The sequence below is a fragment of the Oculina patagonica genome, chromosome 1 (assembly GCF_052425735.1).
Source record: "Oculina patagonica isolate OP01 chromosome 1, crgOcupat, whole genome shotgun sequence".
In the NCBI taxonomy this organism is placed as follows: Eukaryota; Metazoa; Cnidaria; class Anthozoa; order Scleractinia; family Oculinidae; genus Oculina; species Oculina patagonica.
Window position 1 is genome coordinate 44,094,488 of NC_135758.1, and position 20,533 is coordinate 44,115,020.

General features: G+C 40.8%; 1 protein-coding gene across 2 annotated transcripts; it reads left to right on the top strand.

The window, feature by feature from the left end:
- The first annotated feature begins 74 nt into the window (after nucleotides 1–74).
- On the top strand, nucleotides 75–20,533 carry LOC144633073 (uncharacterized). Of its 2 annotated transcripts, none has more exons than XM_078491848.1 (19): nucleotides 75–1,044; nucleotides 1,792–2,342; nucleotides 3,567–3,923; nucleotides 4,448–4,886; nucleotides 5,908–6,203; nucleotides 7,135–7,857; nucleotides 8,568–8,849; nucleotides 9,162–9,240; nucleotides 9,896–10,330; nucleotides 10,813–11,053; nucleotides 11,847–11,988; nucleotides 12,322–12,441; nucleotides 13,071–13,163; nucleotides 13,646–13,828; nucleotides 14,206–14,887; nucleotides 15,236–15,438; nucleotides 16,011–16,212; nucleotides 16,981–17,135; nucleotides 17,298–20,533. In XM_078491848.1, exons 1-19 carry the CDS (start codon nucleotides 378–380, stop codon nucleotides 20,271–20,273), a joined length of 8,826 nt encoding a protein of 2,941 aa, XP_078347974.1. In that variant the 5' UTR covers nucleotides 75–377; the 3' UTR covers nucleotides 20,274–20,533. The 2 variants fall into 2 exon arrangements, with proteins under 2 accessions (XP_078347974.1, XP_078347983.1); XM_078491857.1 differs by having other exon boundaries at nucleotides 7,138–7,857.

Genomic DNA, 20,533 nt, shown 5'->3' on the forward strand with positions numbered 1-20,533 from the left:
GGTTGAAAAGGACTAGGAACGAGGAAATACGGCAGGAACGCCTGGTAAAAATTGTATTTCTAGGAAAACACGCGTGGGTTGACTATGCATTTCTTAGAAAATATCACAGCATATTCCAGCATTTTCATTGGGCAAGCCGTTTAAACAAGGAAATAATTAATAACTGAAGTTACGAAATGCATTGCAGTTTTATTTCAGGTTTGCAAATGTCTTGCGAATCCGACCTCTACGCCCGGTTTAAACCGCCAATGAGCTGGAGATGGTGTTTACACAGCTGAACGTACCGGCCGGCACATTTGAAGTCTTAATTAGTTTCGAATCCGTTCAGCTTTTGGGTGTATTGTTGTGAAGGTTTTCTCACTAAAGTTGTAACAACTATGGCAAGTGCTTCGGAATCCACTGCTAAAGCCGAACTGAAGAAAGAAGTCGTCGAAGTTCTGAGCGCTTGCGAAGGACATTGTTTGAATATTGGCCACTTCAAACCAGAGTACAAGAAAAAGTTCGGGAAGAACTTCGACAAATACTATAAGTATTTAAGGACTGGAAAGAAGTTGAAAACCCTTATGGCAGAATTAGGTGATGTCATTGATTTATATCACGATGAATCTGGTGTGGTAATGAAACTGAAAGAGCCAGATTCAAGCCATGCCATGAACAACTTAACCTCACCAGACAAGACGGGTTCCAGTAATGCTGATGTTGGGTTTCAACAGGTCAAGTTGGATTCCAAACTGTCATTAAAAACTCCCATCTCACCAACTAAAGACAAGGAATCATCACTTGGTGCCAGTGCAGATGTGAGCTCCACAAATCCCAAAGATGCTTCTTCAAATGTCAGTGATCGAGCATTTTTAAAAGCACGTAGGCGTGTAAAGAAAAGTAATGAAGTGAAAAAAACAAATGATGAGCCAACTGAAGAAAGTACTTCAACATTAGCTGGCCCTGCAGAGTTACCAGCATCACCAAGTCCTTCCACGTTAACATTCATGGGTGCCTCTCTTCTTCCACTGTCACCACCACCAGTTCCTAGACTAGAAGCTTCAGGTATAAAAATTTATTGTTATAAAAGAAGAACATTGTTATTACCCTTGCTGTGCAATAAAAAGTGTTCTATGAGATTTTGCATAAATTAGTTTTTGTTACCAGGGACACTTTTCATTTGACCAAAAAACCCTGTTTGAATTTCTGGATACTTCCAGTAGTCAGTGAATGGTTATGGAGCAGCATTTTCTGGTTGACTGGACTGGAAAATGTCTCCAAAGTTTCCAAACAAGAGGATAACCTCACAAGGTACACACATCAAATGGTCTGTGTGACTGTCACTGTGTCATTCATACTAAAATAAGTTTTAATTTAAATTAAGATCAAAACTAAAATTTTGCTATTCAATTTAATGTATAAATTTTCAAATTTCTGTCAATTTGTTTAAAACAAAATTAAAATCTTGTTGAGAAATTATATAATTTAAAGATCTAGATTTGGAAAATTGCTTTATCGAATGCTATGAAACATGTGAAAACAAGACTATTATTTGCCTTTACAAACAAAAACTGAAAGCTTCCAGTTGAGGCCCAATCCATTTTTACCCCAATTTTAGAAACTATTTACAATCTTTGGTGAAGAATGACAAGTGACACTCACCAACCTAATCTTTCATCAGGCACCCTTTTTTCCAGAAGCACAAACATCCACAAAACTGCCCATACATAAAGACAAGTTAAGATGTTCAAATCAGATTTGTCCATAACGTCCTGTAATAATGTGAATTTATAATAAATATTCATTTCCCAGGTTTTGGTCATGGAACACAAATGACACCACTGCAAATGACAGAAGCTATTACTAGTAGTGCAAAGCTAAATGCTAGGACAGTATCGCTTCTTGAAATAATGGAACAACAAGCTCAAGAGGAAAAACTAGCCAGTGAAAGTCTCCCTTCTCCCAATGTTGGATATGGAAGGCTATTGCAAGAGATGGACACACCCAAAGCTGCAAGAGGAAATGTTTCTTCTGTTTCTTCCTCTCCAGTAGAGCTCAAAGATGCACGTGTTAGACAAGTTGGCACACCAGGTCCATTGGAAAATTCGATTAACTTCGCCTATAGACAAATGGTTTCTGTTACACCCAATGCAAAGTCTACAAGAAACATTTCTTTCCAAGAAGTTAACAGGGCAGCAGAGGAAATCATTACTTCTATGGCGGAAGAGGGTCGCTTTGTTTCCCTTGAAGTGGTAAAAGCTAAACTTTGCAAAGAATTTGGAAAATTGAGTCTCAGTGCATTGGGCTTTAGAAGAGATAAGGACATCCCTGCGCTTAATGATCTGATTCAGCTGCAAGCTAAAGTGAGTACTTGAAAGTTAATACCGTTATCTGTCAGTATTAGGAAAGTTCGCCAAACTTACTCGGTCCGCTGTCGGTTGTCTTTTCAACTCTCTTCTTGTTGTTTAGAAAATGTGACGAAACATTCTCTTGTTTGATATATGTTCTGGTTAAAATTTATCTTTGGTTGATTTTTATCTCCCTTTCTTTCAGATAATGATTATGAATATGAAAAAATGAACAAAAAAAATCAAACTGCTTTGAAAATTTAAAACCAAAGATTTTAAACATAAACTTAAAACGTTCCTTTTTAAAAAAGCATTTTATAACTTTTTAGCGACTTTTTTTATTAGTCTTAAGATTTTAAGTATTATTGTAACTCTTTTACTATTTTTATATTTATTTTTCAATAGTGTTTTAATATGCAAAAACCATGTTATGGATCAGAAGCCGAATTTCATTTGCATTATTAAGATCTGCACTCATTTACAAGTCTAAGAGGCTCTAGGGCACAAAGAAGACCTCAACGAGAAATTAAAAACACTGACATTGACGTTGAAATTGCAGAAAGTGTCTATTGTAAATAGTTTCAAGTAAATAGGTTTTGTTTTGTTTTTGATTGCTACTCGCGTACGCCGGATCACATCAAACACACAATGTAACCATTACTTTGCATTTTAAATTGCTCATTCCAATTTTAAACGCTTCTCAGCTTTTTTTCATTTTCTACTGTATATATACATATTTGGCTTTTCATTTTAACGACTGTATCATAGAACCGTTTATTGTAAATAGTTTTGCGCCATAGTTAATTTTTATAACCTTTTTATCCACGTGTGTACCTTTCTTTAAATATTATGTGAAATAAAGTTGTTGTATATTTAATATTTTTAACGTTGCTTCTGTAAAGCGCTTTTGAACGTTTAGGATATTGGCGCTATACAAATATTTTTATTATTTATTATTATTACAACATATACAGTATAACGTCACAAACTTGCATTTGAGATAAAACAACGCGTTTTGCGGTAAAACCAGCTCCAAGTCGAATTTGTTAATTTTTCCTTAAATAAAAAAAAAAAATGGAAAAATTCGCACGTTCCAACAAATGCAAATATATTCAATTTCACATGGCGGATGACCATTCGTGAAAAAAAGAAAAGTAATGACGTTTTGTGTGTCCTATTTTTTATCTTCAGCCTATATTTTCCCATAATAATCCTACAATTTGTACATTCCTTACACAGGTTAGCTTATTCGTGCATGCGTACGTCATGTCAAGCAGTATCGCCACACTGTATGAACTAAACCAGAGCCTTGCGGACCTGGGCTCCAAGCCAGACTTTGAAGATCTCAAGTTGGGTCCCCTGCTACAACAGCCTGTGGTGTATGACATGTTCAAAGCGCCACCGGGTCTTCCCGCTCTGCCACACATTACAACCATTCAGATTTTGAGGCATTTAGAAAAGTACATGACCAAAGAGGATTTGTGGCGGCAGAAAGTGGATTTAAAACATTTCATGGAGTACCTTTGTGAAGAGTATAAATGTGAAACTCCTTACGAACTTGGAGTCAGGATTCAGAGCATCGGACTGGCAATTTCGGTAATGCAATTATAACGTTTTTGATTTTGTAAATATTTCACTATATTTTCTCCATAAGGCCGCACCCACTCTCAAATATCCGCCCTTTCTTTAAATTATTGCTTAACCTTTTAGACATAAGTTAAGGTGGCCTAGTGCTTAGCAACGACCGGTCTGGGTACGATTGTTGTGTTCTTGCGTAAGACACTTTACTCTCACATAAGGGCTATTTAAAGAAGCTCGCAACAACAGCATGCGTGAAGTAATGGCTCTAATTCGCATCTTATTTTTCTCGTACAAATAGCCCTTATATTGTCACGGTCTATTAAGCGAACCTGATAAAATCCTGGGCCAACCTACCTTGCGATGGGCTAGTGCTTTATCTATGGAAAGTATCAAATTGTTACTAATCACTTCATTTTTCGCAAACTTGAACTGGGATAAGGCCTTGCGGTGTGTGCACGTTTTTGGCGCAGCCCAGATTTTTCTTTCACCTGTCACTGGCAGCTTGGGCATTAATTCAGTTATTATAATCATTTTTGTAGGTGATTAAGAAAGCTAAACATGGCGAGAGTGAGAAGTGGAAAGCTGTCAGAGAACAAGTGACGATCGATATGGACGAAGAAATACAGAGGCACCTGCGAAAAATCAAGAAAGATCTTCTTGGACAAGAGCTCGGCGATTTGAGGAGCTGTGTGATGAGATTTCTAGACACTTCTCCTGTAGATTCACTCAAAGCAGTTTTCAACTGCTGCTTGGAAATGTTTGCCGGCAAACATCAGAAACAAATAACAAAGTTTTTCACCATGGTAACTGGTGATTTGCTCGGGAGAAGATTATTCCAGTTAGCATGCTATATGAGTTGCAAGCGTTTACTTGGAGATGCACTTCAGGAACTGGTTGACACTCAAGTTGAGATGCAAGCCGCTAACAATGAGACGCAAAGAAAGGAGACGGAAGCACGGCCTGTTCCACCTAGTGAAGGTTTGATTTCCTTCTTACAAGTAGTTTATATTAGAGAAGTACTGTAATTTATCAATCAATCGAGAGAATGTTTCACCGCATTTCCAAACACCGAGAAGAGAGTTGAAAATACGCGCAGGAGAATATTTTTGATGAACTTCGAGGTGATTCATACATGTATATCTTCTCAATCGAAACTTTAACTACGGAGAAATCGGAGAAATAAAATCGTAAAAATCACATAATTATCCAAACCACCGTCACGGTTTTAATTTCCTTTGTTTTAATTTGAGAATTCAACTGACCCATAAGAAAGAGCGCACTTAAAACCGTGTTTCTATAGCTTCCACTCATGTTTCTGTAACTCGAAAGAAACATGGAAAATGTTATTTCTTAAAACAAAAAGAAAAAGAAAAAACAGTAGCTTTTCTGCAGTCGATGGAACTCGCTATTTTAGGCTGAATCTTTTGTACACAGACTGGTCTGAAAGTTGAATTATGCCTCAAAATAAGGGCCTAAATGTTGATAAGTTTAACTAACAAAAAAGACATACAAAGAAAACAGTGCAGCTACCAAAGACCCTTTGAGAGGAATACGGATGTCCGCATGGGGCCAGTAACACTTAAACACGACTGGATTGCAATGGCCGTTTTCACACTAAAAGACGGACAAATTGTCAAGAAGGACAAGTCGTCTAACGATTTGTTCGTAATTTAAGATGGGTTTTAGAAGACTTCTCTGTCCAGACAACCAAGTCGTCCTCAGAAAAATCGTCTTCCCAGACGGCCAAATCGACGGACAAATTCAGACGACTTGTACGTCCAAAATCGTGTCCGTCCCGTTTTCACACTAAGAAGGTTTGTCTGTCTCAGACGATTTGTCCGTCTCTAGTGTGAAAACGGCCAATGAGCTTAAATTTGAGATTGAATCGTAAATGAGTGTTTCATTTTATTTTACTGTCAAGTTCGCAGCTTTAGAAGAAAGGTATAAAGAAATAAAGTTATTTTGTGTCGCAGTTTACTAATCGTCGTTTTCTCGACAGGTGTAATTGTTCAAGAAGTGAAGAAGTGGTTAACAAACGCCGACAACGTGGACCTTGCTAGACTGGCATTGATTGAGGGAAATATTGTGAACAAATTTCCAGGGTTCAACAGTTTTGATGAATTTGGTTATGGTTCTTTTCTGAGATTCTTGACGAAGCATAAAGAACTGCTTGAAGCTATTGAACAAGTTGGTGGGATGGCTCGGTCAGGGAGAGTGGGAACGACGCTTGGTCATCAGGTCTCGCTAAATAATGTGCTGGATTTTATATCACAGTGTGGAACGCAAACATCTCCTGTAAGTTTTACTTGTTCAAGTTAACGGGGCCATGCCACGCAATTGTAGGCAATTTCAGCACTGACCAACCGGTCATAGAATCGACTGATATATCATGTTCAAATAACGGTTTAAAACTGTAGAAGAACTCAAAAGAAACACAAAAAGGCCAAAAAGTGGAATAGATGGGAAAAATTCGAGAAGATTTAAACGGATTGCGTTCGGTTAAACTTAAAAAAACGTCGACCCGACTTTTTCAAGTTAATCTTAATTTGTGTTAAAGTGTCGTTTACAATGCTCGGAAATCATCCTTGTTCATTATGTGGCCGTGATTTTGCCAATAAAAGACTTTTGCTCTGCCAATTTGAAGCTTAGAGCTCTCATTAACGAAAACAAGTTCTGTTCTTTCCGGGTTCTCCTTTCAACCTCGTCCCCAAGGCCTTGTCGGACGTTCAAACTTAGATGGCAGCCGGAACGACAGATTGGCCGCCATCTTGAAATTGAACTTCCAAGAAAATTCTGAGAACGACATGTACATGAAAGTTGGCAGCGCGAAAAACAACTGTTCAATGTTGCTTACGACGTCACGGGGTCTACCTTTAGTCATATAACTTCACTTTTTAAAATCTAGTAAGGACATCAACGTGAAATTAAGTTGAAGTAACAGACATTTTACCACGCAGATCCCCAAACAAAGTCTTTTTTCGATTCCCGATCCTTGTTCATTTATAGTTTATTACTCGAGACAGTGTTTCATTGGCTATCCAAACACCTCGAATTTTGTCAAAAATACTCTGCTGCGCGTCGTATTTTCAACTCTCTTCTCGGCGTTTGAATATCCCGATGAGACTTTGTCTCTCGTGTTTGATATATATTACGTAATTGCAAATTTGTACGAGAAATTAAAACAACCAACACAATTATTAAATTTTGTAATGTTTCTTTCTCATAGAAGGCAATTGAACGCAATCTGTGCAGTTACTACGGCGTCAGTAAAGTGACGGACCTTGGGTTTGGCTCCTGTTCGAATCTGCTGAAAAAAGCCACAGAGCAAAAGAAGAACGTAGCGAGAATAAGCACTCCCTCGGTAGTTTACGAAGCTGCCCTCCTCCATCAAGACACTGGCACGAACGATTCTGAGAGCGTTAGGTTAGCCGCGCATAACAGCGGTGTCCTGGGTTATAAGAGTAAAGAGGAAGCGGTAGAGGCCATACGTAGTGTTCCGTTACTCGAGGACGTTTCACTGTGGACTCACTGGGACGAAGTTTTTGGCGGAGACGTGTCAAAACTCGGCGACCTCAAGTCGTTTTTGGAAAACGAAAGAATCCTTATGAGTGCTGGAAAGTCATCGCTGGAAAGCCAGAGTCCACTGGTTGTCATGGAAACATCACCAGGGGTTCTTCTGAGAGTCACTACCGACACATCTCCCGAGATGTTCAAGGAGTGCGCATGTCGCGGAGACGCCATTGGAACCGCTGGTCACCTGGTTTCCATGGTGATAGTGAATGGTGGAGTCGCTAATACACCTGTTGCCTTATTAGCCAATCACATGCAGTCTTGTTTAGCTTCCATGGCTGCCGATCATGATATAGATGACTCTGATTACCGCTCTGCCTTTGTTCTTGAGTGTTTGACTCGAATGCCACACAGACTGGCCCAGGCAATTGCAACAAAAGTACGTTTTAATGAATATTTATTATTTTTTTCTTCGCACAATCGGCAAAAACAGGACAAATCGTCATTCTCAAAACTAACATTTAGAAAAAAATTGACAATAAGTAAAAATTAGGCCATTTCCGGTTAACCTTTGCCTCTGTTTCAAAACGAATCTACGTGCGAAACCATTCAAATGAAAATGAGTTTGATTTGCATGAAAATGGACCTGTAGGTAAAAGTCATTTTTATATGAATGGTTTTGCACGAAAACTCGTGCAAAACGAGTCGAATACATTAAACATTGTATTGTATTGTATTGTATTGTATTGTATTGTATTGTATTGTATTGTATTGTATTGTATTGTATTGTATTGTATTGTATTGTATTGTATTGTATTGTATTGTATTGTATTGTATTGTATTGTATTGTATTGTATTGTATTGTATTGTATTGTATTGTATTGAAATATGGGGAAAGGGTAACTCGGAAATGGCCTATTAATATTTCGAGTCATTTATTCTCAATATACTAAGCCTGTTATCTTAAAGACAACTCCTATTAACTTATACTTGTAATGTTGGACAGACTGCAAATCTAACTCCGTTCAGGTAAAATTAAACGTTTAACATCTTAGTTTACTTGTTGAATGCCGTTTATGGAATTTGTGGCATTCGGTGCTTATCCACCCATTTTGTTTACTAATTTCCTATACTCGTACATTTTTTTAGGTTTTTCTTGAGCCTCTTAAGAAACTTGTTGGCTCGTCCGAAGCGCCATCGCTTCTGCTATCAAGCTGCTCGACCCAGTCTCAACGCAGCCACCTTCATCAGCTTGGGTTTGCCCTTGGTATAAGTCAGTGGATAGAAGACTTTCAGAACAGAGTTTCGTTCGGTAAACAGGAAGATATGGAGTTACACTTTGGATTGTACAGTGATGGAGAACACAAGAGGCCAGTTGCTGTGGTCAGACCAGTCGCGTCTTCCAACAAAGGGACCTCGCAGGAATCAGAGGTAGGTAGCTTCGTTCGTTCGTTCGTTCGTTCGTTCGTTCGTTCGTTCGTTCGTTCGTTCGTTCGTTCGTTCGTTCGTTCGTTCGTTCGTTCGTTCGTTCGTTCGTTCGTTCGTTCGGTCGGTCGGTCGGTCGGTCGGTCGGTCGGTCGGTCGGTCGGTCGGTCGGTCGGTCGGTCGGTCGGTCGGTCGGTGGGTCTTTTTTTCGTTCGTTTGTGAAGCAATATCAGAAGCATATCACCTCATTTCTTACTGTATGATTACAGATTTTTTTCTTTGTTAGATAAATGACCTCTTGTTTGTCCAATATTCCAGATTTCTTTAAATGAGCCAGAAGATGACGCGACAAACCTTCAGTTTGAAGACAGTGTTACTGTAAAGGACGGAGAGGAAGGTATTCATATTATCTCCCTATTATTAATACTTTCGTTGCTTCGTTTCAGCTTACCTGCCTTCCTTTGATTTTAAACTTGAGCAGTATTTTTTTCCCTTCGTTACAGTACAGTCTTTCGTTGTTTTATTCGTTCTGATTGTTTTATTACTTGCATTACTTCATTACTTCAGCTGGTTGGTTTGTTTCTTCATTATAATTGTATTCCTTCTTTTCTTCGTCAATTCCCTCTCTGATTTTGTTTTCATACTTGCTCTCTCACACTCTTCTTATAGTCTGCTTTTAATTCAAAATCTGTTCTTATAATTTGAATGTCTTTTTGCTAACCCAATGGTAAGCGCGCTAGACTCCGAAACGAGAGGTCCGGGTTCGTCCCCTGGTTTGGTCATTGTGTTGTGTTCCTGGAAACGACATTTTACTCCCACAAAGCCTCTCTCCAACCAAGTGTATAAATGGGTACCTGTGAATTGATAATGTTGGGGATACCTTACGATAGACTAGCATCCAATCCAGTGGGTGTAGAAATACCTCTAATCGCTTAATGCTGTGGAAACTGGGATAAGCTCCCGCAAGATGGGTCTCGTTGGCCCTACACCGACATTACCTTTAAAACTTCTACACTTATAACTCAACTTACATTATACCTCGTTCATTTCAGTAGTAACTTCAGACACTAAGGACAAATTACCAACTCAATCCACATCCGCTGCGCCTTCCACTGAACAACAAGAGGAATGCAGGGCAGTCATCGAACAAATTCGCCGTGAAGATTTTGGAATCGGTCTTGAACTCGGAGAAGAAGAATCCAAACTTGTACAGCGACAACGTGAACGTGAAGGTCGCGGTTTACACCGTCTGTCCACCGAGCTGTACACCAGGGACACGCACTTTGTGCTGGAACTTGTGCAGAATGCAGACGATAACACATATCCCGAGGAGTGTAGCGGCGCGGGATTCCCGTCCCTCGTGTTTGTCCTCGAGCGGGATAAGATCATGGTACTAAACAACGAGGTTGGATTCGAGGAGAAGAATATCCGAGCGCTGTGTGATGTTGGCAGGAGTACTAAAGGAGCGCATCGCTATGGTTACATTGGTTTGTAGTCAGATGTTTATTTCAATACCTACCTACTGTGGTTCCATCTTAGTTTTCCGGACCCACTTAGTAAGATGCCTGGCCCTACATTGGCCTGTATTGGCCTCAGGCTTCGTGTTTTTTGTCTGAAGAGAAAAATGTTGTCTATGGACAAGTTTGTGCAGAACTTACTAAACTACTTTTAGCCGATAAAATACCACAGCTATAAGCAGGTACACGTTAAAACCGTTTGCCAATCTTTCTAAAAAATAAAGAAAGAACCGATTAGTTTTCAACAAAACTGATCAATCACATTCTTGTTCAGATATATATGTAAAACTTGTTGAGGACAATTTCATTTCAATCCAAATAAACGCAAGTCAACACAAGTGCACGCAAGTCCCAGCCAAACGAAGTCTCAAGTCGACAAAAGTTAGAAACTTATCTTTTGCAAGAAGAGTTGTTGACCCGTAGGTTTTAACTTATTCCCATTTCTATTCCAGGACAAAAAGGCATCGGTTTCAAGTCGGTATTCCGCGTCAGTGATTGTCCAGAAGTCCATTCCAACGGTTACCACATCCGCTTTGACGCCAAAAGTGGTCCTATAGGTTACATATTGCCACAGTGGATTGGAGGGCGGTACCCGGATGAAGAAAGATCTGAGCATGAAGACGACGTAGATGAAGACATGGAAGAGGGCGATGTTTGTGAAGTAGCAAGCCATGTTAGAGGAGAATTTGACAGGTGAACTACGATTCTATGGGAAATTCATTACTGGTCGAGCAGATTTTACACTAAATTTCACAGGGCCCAATTGTTCAAAGGGTAGATAACGCTATCCACCCGATAAATCGCTATCCAGTGGATAACTGTTAACAAAACATACTGCACTTCCCACCGGATAGTGATTTATCTGGGCCCGGTTGTTTAAAGCATGATTAAGCTAATCCAGGATTTTATATAATTTCGTTGAGGTTTTCTGTTAATATTTTCTGTACCACAGTTTTGACATGGACCAATCTCAAACTTAACAAAATATTAGCTTTGGGAAACCCTTTAATTAAAACAAGAGAAATTAAAATCTTGATCATCTTTTAATCCTGGGTTAGCGTTAATCGTCTTTCGAACAACCCGGCCCTGGTGGATAGCGTTATCCTCCTTTTGAACAACTGGGGCCAGGAGGCTAATATCGCACGAAAAGGAAGGGAGTTTTGTAAAACTCTCAGGTGGAATTTACTTATTAAGGAATGAATTATCCTTAAAATGCTTAGCATATTTGAAATTAAACGTTATACTACATCGTTTGCCAATTGCTAAATTCAGCACCATAATGCAAGCAAGCGAGGTAGCGAATAAAGCCATTTTAAAGTAAACTGAAGATAGAGACAGATTATAGGATTAAAGATTCTGAATAAAACACGTGTTCACGACTGGCATGTACGGAGATGAAATCGTTCATGCTTTCATTTGTTTGTTTTGTTTTTCTTGCAACCATCTTTCAATATCACATCTATTTTTTGTTTTTGTTTTCTAACAGCTGGCCAACTCGTATTGTTCTGCCTTTGAAAGAAGAACATCAAGGGATCCAGAAGTCTTCGCTCTCCGCCAGGTTCCGAGATGTTCATCCCTCGCTTCTTCTATTCCTGCATCGTTTAAGAGGAATTTTTATACACGACCAGGTAACAAAATACTGAGACTACTAACAGAAAATTATAAAACAGACGTCGCGCTTACCAGGTAATCACTTCTGTTCAGTCGCAAGAAAAGGAAAAATAACGAACAATGAGGCAATCAGAATTAAAACTAAAACATGGAAGTTATGGAAGTTGGCAGGAAAACGTGCATGAGCTAAGCCAAGTCACGATTGATTTTGGTTTAGTTTTGATTAGTTAAAAACACCACAAGATAGTAAACTGGGCTGTTAAGAAAACCACTGCGACCATCACCGCCTAGGATTTGTTTCCTTAACAGGAACTTTAAACTTCTTGCTATTTATATTTGTATTTCTCCAGGTAAATAACAGCCGTCGTGAGATGGTGAGGAAGGACCTGGGAGATAACATCATGGAAGTGTCGCACAGTAAAGGCACAGACCGCTGGCTGGTGATCAAGAAAGAACTTGATGCTTCCAATGTAAGATTCCCCAGACACCGGTGAATTTAGTTGTGCTGTTGCTGTTTGTTGTTGTTTTTCTAGAACTTTAAAATTACCGTAATAATTCGATTTAGCGTCCTCCTTCCAATAAGCGCCCTCTTCCGAATAAGCGCCCCCCTTCAAATGTGTTTTTGTCAATAAGCGCCCCCATTTTTATAAGCGCCCCTATTCTAATTAGCGCCCCTATTGTGGTTAACTGCCTCTGCTAAAGTCATCGACGTCGAAAAGATATACTCATGAACATTCACCGTATCGTAGATGTAGATATTTACTGCTAATGAACAACTCTTTTAACCAAACTTTCAACAGTTTTTTACTATTACAGTTTCTGTTATTACCAGTTATTTTGATATTTATTAAAGTTTTGTTTTGAACATTTGGTTGTTTCTCAAATAATTAAATACGCGCCCAGTCTCAAATAAGCGCCCTCCCTTCAGGTGCCAAAAAATAAGCGCTCCGGGCGCTAAATGGAATCATTACGGTAATCGTGGAACACGAGTGACAACTAGTGTTTTTCCTTGAGAAAGACAAGGCTCCTGGGTTTTGAGTACTGCTTCTTGCAGTAGATTACCAATATGAACACCATGGATTTTTTTTTTTTTTTTCAGATGAAAGAAGACGTCGAGATGACTGAGTTGGCGCTAGCTTTTCCACTGTTTGGAGACTTGAACAATGATACAAGTTTAGGAAAGAGACATCAGGTGAAATGTATTGACTTGTTACCACAAGTTTGAATTGAAAATAATTTGACGGAAACTGTCGTGGACTACAATCGCCATTTCGTTAATGACTTATGCGGTGGAGCGTAGACTTGCCAAAAGTTGACTCTTTTGAGCGACGAAGATGCGACAAGCGAGCGACCTTACTACCGGAAACGGGCTTTGAGAAAGTCTAGGTGGACCAGTAAGCGCCTTGCCTCGGGAACTAATGTCGTGTTGCTTTATTCTTTTGCAAAACACTCACGGTTACCTGCCATGAGCTAACGCCCTTTCCAGGGAAGGAAATAAACCAGTTGCTTGATATCACTTAAGACACGATATAGGCATTTTGTTGATGCTCAACTTAGCAACGATAAGAAAGTGACAGGGACCAACATCACACTAAAGAGTAGCCTGCGCTTACAGGAAAGGGAGAAAGAGCTGACTAACTGTTTTTACTATTTTTTTAATTTCACACTCTACAGACTTTGCCACAGCAGAATGTGTTTGCTTATCTTCCTCTCCGAAGTTACGGTTTTCGATTCATCATTCAAGGAGATTTTGAAGTTCCTTCGTCAAGGGAAGATGTGGACAGCGACAAGTCCTGGAATCAGTGGCTCAGGGAGGAGATTCCACAACTGTTCATTGACGCTCTTTCTGTGTTCATGGTGGGTGACAATAAAGTTACTTTTTAATTATTTCCTTTGTTTTAAGTCGGAATTATATACATAATTACATACTTTCATGGACGCGGGATCTTTAAGGCCCCGATCTAAAGGCTTCTCGGACTAAAGGGGGTGGGGCCCGATATTTGTATTCGTATTGAAATAGCTAATGGGAAATCATTGCTTGGTGTTTCAACAATTCTGCCGTAGCTTCTTAACACGTTTGTAATGTTTTTCTATACACTGTCCTTTGATTGTGTAAGAAAACTGAACCGCAATTTAGTAAAGAGATGGACATTGAAAACACATCGAAAAAAGATGGTCGAACATAATAATAATTTTTTGATATGTCTGACGACTTTTTTTTTTCTTTTTTAAAGGACCACTCCTCGTTTTCCGGCCTGGCCGCGTTGGCTTCATACTTTCAATTTGTCCCGCTTGAGGAAGAAATTTTAGATTTCTTCACACCTGTTGCCCGCCATATTCTAAAACTCCTTCAAGGCAAGCCTTGCATTCCAGTGAAGAAGGCCAGTGAGGCAACCCAGCAAGCGACCGACGGTGACAACACTTTGAATGACTACGAGTGGGTCCTTCCTTGTAAAGCAGTCTTTTGCGAAGACCGCACGATACAAGAGCTTGTTACTCCTGCCTTGCTAGAGGAACATCTGGGTTTAAGCTACCTCCATCCAGAAATGGTGGCAGCACTTAATCCAACTCTCAGATCTCGACTCGGAATTGAGACTCTATCCAGCAAGCACTTGATTGAGATTGGAAAAGCGGAAGCGAAAAGAGCTTCAACAGAGCTTAGTACGGCTGCGTTTCAAAGCGATGAACGCAGACCGGATGTTGGGAGGATAAGTTGGGTGGCTAGATGGTTGCAGTGCATGTATCGATGCCTTGAACAAGAGCGAAATAGCAGTCAGGAAATGTTGGATCTGATTGGGTCTCTTAGCGTGATTCCGCTGACGGATGGCTCGTTCGTGAACCTGATGGGCGATTCCGTTTTCCTGCCGTTGTCAATGAAGAAAATTTCCGAGGGAGCTGCGCCAAAGAAGAAGAAAGGTACTAATATTTTCAACCTGGGACTGAAATTAAAATTTAATCATTGGTTGTCGTTCAATTCAATTGAAGTGTCTTATGTATCTTAGTTGTAATCCGTCAACTTCAATTTTCCCCGCACGACTAGTTTAAAGACGCCACTTGACAGAGTCAAAACTCAAGCGATATCCCCCAGCTTTCAAAAGTTACCTGATACGTTCGCATGCAGTTCGCGTTCAGTTGAATAGAAATAATTGAAGACTGGCAAAAATCAGTTTTGAACATTCACCGAGTTACTGTCAATTGGCGATTCACAGCTTTGCCGAAATTTTTCTATCTTTTTGATATGCTGTTAAAATCCTTTTGTTTTAGGTGCCAAATCTCAAGAACAGACTTTTTCCACTGTGCTTGAGAAAGATCTTTCCACAGTGCACCCAGCCCTGTTCTCTTCGCTGGATGATATCGGTCGATCTCAAGTTGAACAGCTGCTAAGACGTTTGGGTGTCAAGAGTTGGAGCGCTAGAGAGCTTATCAACAGTCACATTATTCCTACTTTTAAGTCGCACAAGTGGAAGGTACCATATTGGTGTTGTTATAATCCATACTCCTTAGCATTTAGATAAAGAGGGGCCGGAACATGTACAACGAAATTTAAATCTCAGAGATCTAAGGTTCACAGAAGGTTTTTGAGTTTGCTCCTGATTGCTGAAAATAGATGCTTGCCCCTATTTATCAAGTTTCATCAAGAGATTACCGCACTAAGAACAAGAAAAGCACTGGCGGAGCAGTTTTTAATGAGGCAGTAAATCTGTGGCCGCAAATTATCCAAACAAGTGCGACCCCCAGTAAACTTGAAGAAGTTGGCGTACGCGGGAAAGACGCTATCGTCCTCTCTGCGGAAATATATGAAAGAATTCATATTTGAACTGCGGAAAGAAATAAAGTAAAGAAATGATCCTTGCAGTGAAATTACAATTAAAGAAGAAGTTCAAAAGAAAGAAGACTGAAAAAAACCCAGGGCTTCATCGGGATTTTGAACCTGTGTGCGATACCGGTGCGATGCTCCACATATTTGATTAGTTGCATGGCATGCAAAAGTTTGCGTGCTGAAATCATTGCTAACACAGATGTATTTTGTGATTTGCAGGCCAAGTCTAAAGAGGTGTTAAGAAGTTATCTTGTGTACATCCTTGAAGAGCGTTTGACCGATCCTTCTTTGTGTGACATGAATGAACTGAGGTCCTGCGTACAGATTTTGACCAACAAGGGGATTAGGAACCCGATAGCAACCCCGATCCATTTTACACCAAAATACGGCAACACCATTGACCTTGCACGTCAACTGCCCAGTAAGCCACATATTTTTTGTGGGTACTTATCTATTGAATTTGTGGGAGGCGCAGTAGCCTACTGGTTAGTGTGCTGGACTCTGGATCGAACGGGACGGGTGTGAACTCTGGCCGGGTCATTGAAGTGTGTTCTTGGGCAAGACACTTTGATCTCACAGTGGCCGCGCCGCATGGGAACCGAGTATTTCCAATTAATCAATAAATTAACCGGGTAAAAAATGTAGTGCGGCGCGATGGAGAGTAACCGACTCGAACCAGGAGCGGTCAGAAACGAACAAAGATTTCTGGGTGTCACACCTTCTGGGTCGTACCAGGAGTGGCATCAGATCAACATTGTTGCAGTCATCATCCATGGAGAAGAATCTCCATCACACGCAAAACGAGAGGAACCATACACCTAGTAGGGGAACCGGGCAAAAATTAACCCAGTTAACTCTCAAGTGCGGCCGCGGCCCTCTCTCTCCAACGAGGTGTATAAATGGGTTCCGGCGAAGTAATGATGGGGGTAACCTTGCGATGGACTAGCATCCTGTCAAGGGGGGTTAGAAATACTCCTTTGAATCGCTTAAGATAAGCAAAAAAGAGACAGCTCATCGGAGATCGAACGCAGACTTTACCCTTACCTTTTCCACTGAGTTTGCTTTCCGTCTTCAGTCGCCAGATTGATTATTTCGTAACGTTGTCGCTTTAGTATTGTGTTTTGTATAACTGATCTGGTAGATCAGCAGTTATCTTTAACTTGTAACATTTTCTTCTCCTGCTATTTAGGTATTTCTTGGACTCTTATTGATGAATCGTACTTGGATTCGTGTTCAGCATCAAAAGCTCGCCCCACGGATTGGAAAGATTTTCTTACCGAGCTTGGAGTGCAACACTTTCTTGCCATTAAAAGAAAGCAAGTTAAACTGCATCGGAACAGCTTGGTGAGCTCGTAATAAGTAACGTTATTATAAGACTGATTTCCACACTTGGTTGAGTATAATGCTATACTTTCGATTAAAGTACAAAGGAATTTATTTGGAATGTTAATACCCTAGAAATGGCCGCAAAATGCAACGTTTGCTTTTTTTTTCTCTGTTTTTCAGGCTCAGTCTCCTTGGGCTACTTACGAACCTATTTGGCAAACAACACCAGATGGTTTTTACATAGTCGATGACTGGGCTTGCGAAGAATTTGAAGAATTTCTTGATAAGATTGTCGCTTCCAACGTCAAGCAACGAATCAGCCCTGAGGAATCGAAGGTCTTGGCTCAATGCATCGATGAACTGTGGGAAATAAAGTACGCACAATTCGCTGATGGTCCAGTTCAAGTCAAAGATACAAATAACCACGTCCTAGCCGAAACTCGATCTTCCTTTTACCTGAATCTTGTCTCAAAGCCATGGATGGCGGCCAGCACTGGAGGGACCAACTTGTTTCTTCCAAGGGACCTCTTTGTGTGGAGTGATCTCGTTTACCAGCTGCTAGAGGATCATGTGAAGTTCGTTGCTGCTGATTTAAAGAGCAATGCGTTCATCAGCACTTTACGCATTCGAGAATCAGTCAACGTGGATGGTATGATCAGCGAGATGAAGCAATGGTCTGCTTCTTGTAGTGAGGCCATAGATGGAAGTCAACCACTCGAGTTTACAACTTCAGTGGCGCATATGGGTACAGTCTACTCTTTCCTCTTTGAGAAAATGTCCCAGAATGAGGAAGACAGGCGAAAAATAAATGATGCTTTTCACAAGAATGCGCTGATATTTGTCCCTCGTCGCCATCCAGAGTCGTCCTCCCAACAGCACCAATTGGCACAAAAAACATCAGGCTCGTTTCTGTTGAAAAAGGATGTGTGCTGGCGAGACCCGACGGATGTGGCTGTGAAGCTGTTTGTGGAAAACGGCAAGGTAACCACAAGGCGATTACTAGAGAGGCACTACAGTAGCCCAAAAAGCCAGCAAAGTCTGGCGGCTTTCTTCATTGATCAACTGCATGTAGACGAAACACCCAATGTAGATGAGTACATCGAAATGGCTTCAACTGTTGCTGAAGTTGCTGGGTTTCCCTCTCCCTCCTCGTCGAATGACATGTTGAAGATTTTTGCAACTTTAGGAAACAAGTGTGTCGCACGCGGCCACAACGACAGCATACGAGTTGAGAAGCAAATAGATGAAAATATGGCTGCCTTTCTAAAACAATCCCTAGAAAGAGAACTGAAGTGCATTTTCCCTTCATTCGGTAAATGGGTTGCACTTACCGACAAGCCGCTTTTACCCGACGACAAGTCTCTGTTAAAGATTTTCCAGAAAGAGAAAAGCGTCCATTTCCTTGACTTCGGGGATTTTTTCCAGCCTCAAAAACAGCGCTCATCGATGCGTAAGCTTCAGCATGACAGAGAAGAAATGCAGCACAATGTTTCATTGTTCCTGGAGACCTGTGAAGTAAAATCGCTGAGTAAATGCATAACGAAAGAGTTTACTCCTAATCTAGTACAGTACCAATGCGTTCCTCTGCAGAAATACTTTCACCAACTAATACCATCAGTGCAACGTTTTCTACATTCCAGAAACCCAACAGTATACGATGAGTTAAAACGTCAAGGGTTTGCACAGAAACTGCTGCAGATGCAATTTGCCTCTGTGCAAAGTTTGGAAACTGTGTATTCGTTAAGTACGCACCCTGAAGTTCGCATTCCAACTAAAGAAAAGTCTGGCGTGCAAGCGGTGGGTTCCACGTACTGTTGTTACGTGGTACAAGAGTATCAGGAGAATGCCGATGTCTTAAATGCCGAGATGGTGAAACTGTTGCTAGGCGGGAAAAAGCAGGGTGCGTCCGACCTCAGTAACTTCTTGGTTGCAGTGAAGAATTACAATGGAAATGATCTTGAGTTCTTTTTGGAAGAAGTACAAGGTTTGGATCCATTACCAGTCGGAGAGGAGCCTTGGAGTGTACCACCTCCCGAGGAACCAGACATTGAAGTTGAAGAAGAAGCTACGAGTGAAGCTGTCCCTCTTCATGCCGACTTACGAAACTCATCCAAGCCTGGCGACGGTAGTCTTCACTCCTGGCCACCCAAGTCTGCTGCTCAATATGATAAGACTCGCCAACGCGAAGGAGAATCAAGCAGTGAAAGCACGCTTAAGATGTGGCCTCCCCCGGCTCCGCCCGACTCTGTGAAGAAACCTCCTGAAGACGATAACCGACATCATCTGGCCCAGGGACGACAAACGCAGCGTGACATTAACACCGAAAGACCAATAGTGCACGAGGAAAGACCCAGAGAGAAAAATGAAACAGTATTAGCTCGTGACCACCCTGTTGAAGCCCTTCCTTTGCAACATCACGTTCCAACTGCCGTAAAAACAACACCCGAGGCGACAGTTGTTAACACTAGTGACAAGAATGACCCAGAATCGCCTTTGGTTGGAGGGACAACAGATTCGCTTCCCACTGAAGATGAAAGCAGCAGGCATAATACATCACATGTGGGACCCCAGTCCCCACAAACACCTGGACCTTCAGAGCATTGTATCGTAACTAACCCTGGGCAAACTTCTCCTACTCGCTCGTATCTATGGTTTAATGGAGGGACGGCCGAAGTCGACTTCGAGGATCTCCCGTTTAACTGTGACACGAGAATCCTGGATCGGATCCCTCTAGCGGACAATCCAAACAGAGAAGATATTGGTCGATGGGGAGAGCAGTGCGTGTTCGAGTTCCTTCAGAACCAAGCAAAATGCGTTCCTCCAGATGTGCAAGTGGAAATTATTTGGGTGAATGAAGGAGGGAATACAACTACGCCGTATGATATTGAAATACGGCGACATCTAAAAGGCGTGGGAGGAGACGAGAATCGTACCACTTTGAGCACGTACATCGAAGTGAAGACAACTTCTTCTGACCAGAAGGAAATCTTTGAACTATCAGTTCCAGAACTTCGTTTCGCGATAACCCAGCAGGAAGCTTTTCATCTTTATCGCGTTTTTAACGCTGGAAAACCTAAATCCGTACGCATTCTTCGGCTCCAAAATCTGGCCAGCAATTTGGAAAGGAAGACCGTGAAACTGTGCATGGTTATTTAACAGTTGGAAGTTTTAGGCAAATAACAGTGGAATATTTTCTGTTGAGAATTTGCTATAACATACAACTGAGGAGGTATTTCCTGTTGAGAAAATGGCATAGCCTTTCCAGTTTGTTATTTTTCTCTGCTTAGGATCAGTGCAATCAATTGTTTATAGAGGTAACATAGTTTAAGATACCATCTTTCATATATTTATTAATTACGTACGAATAGGAAGTTATTTTAACACAATTTTGGAGGTTGATCAAACAAATAATGAAG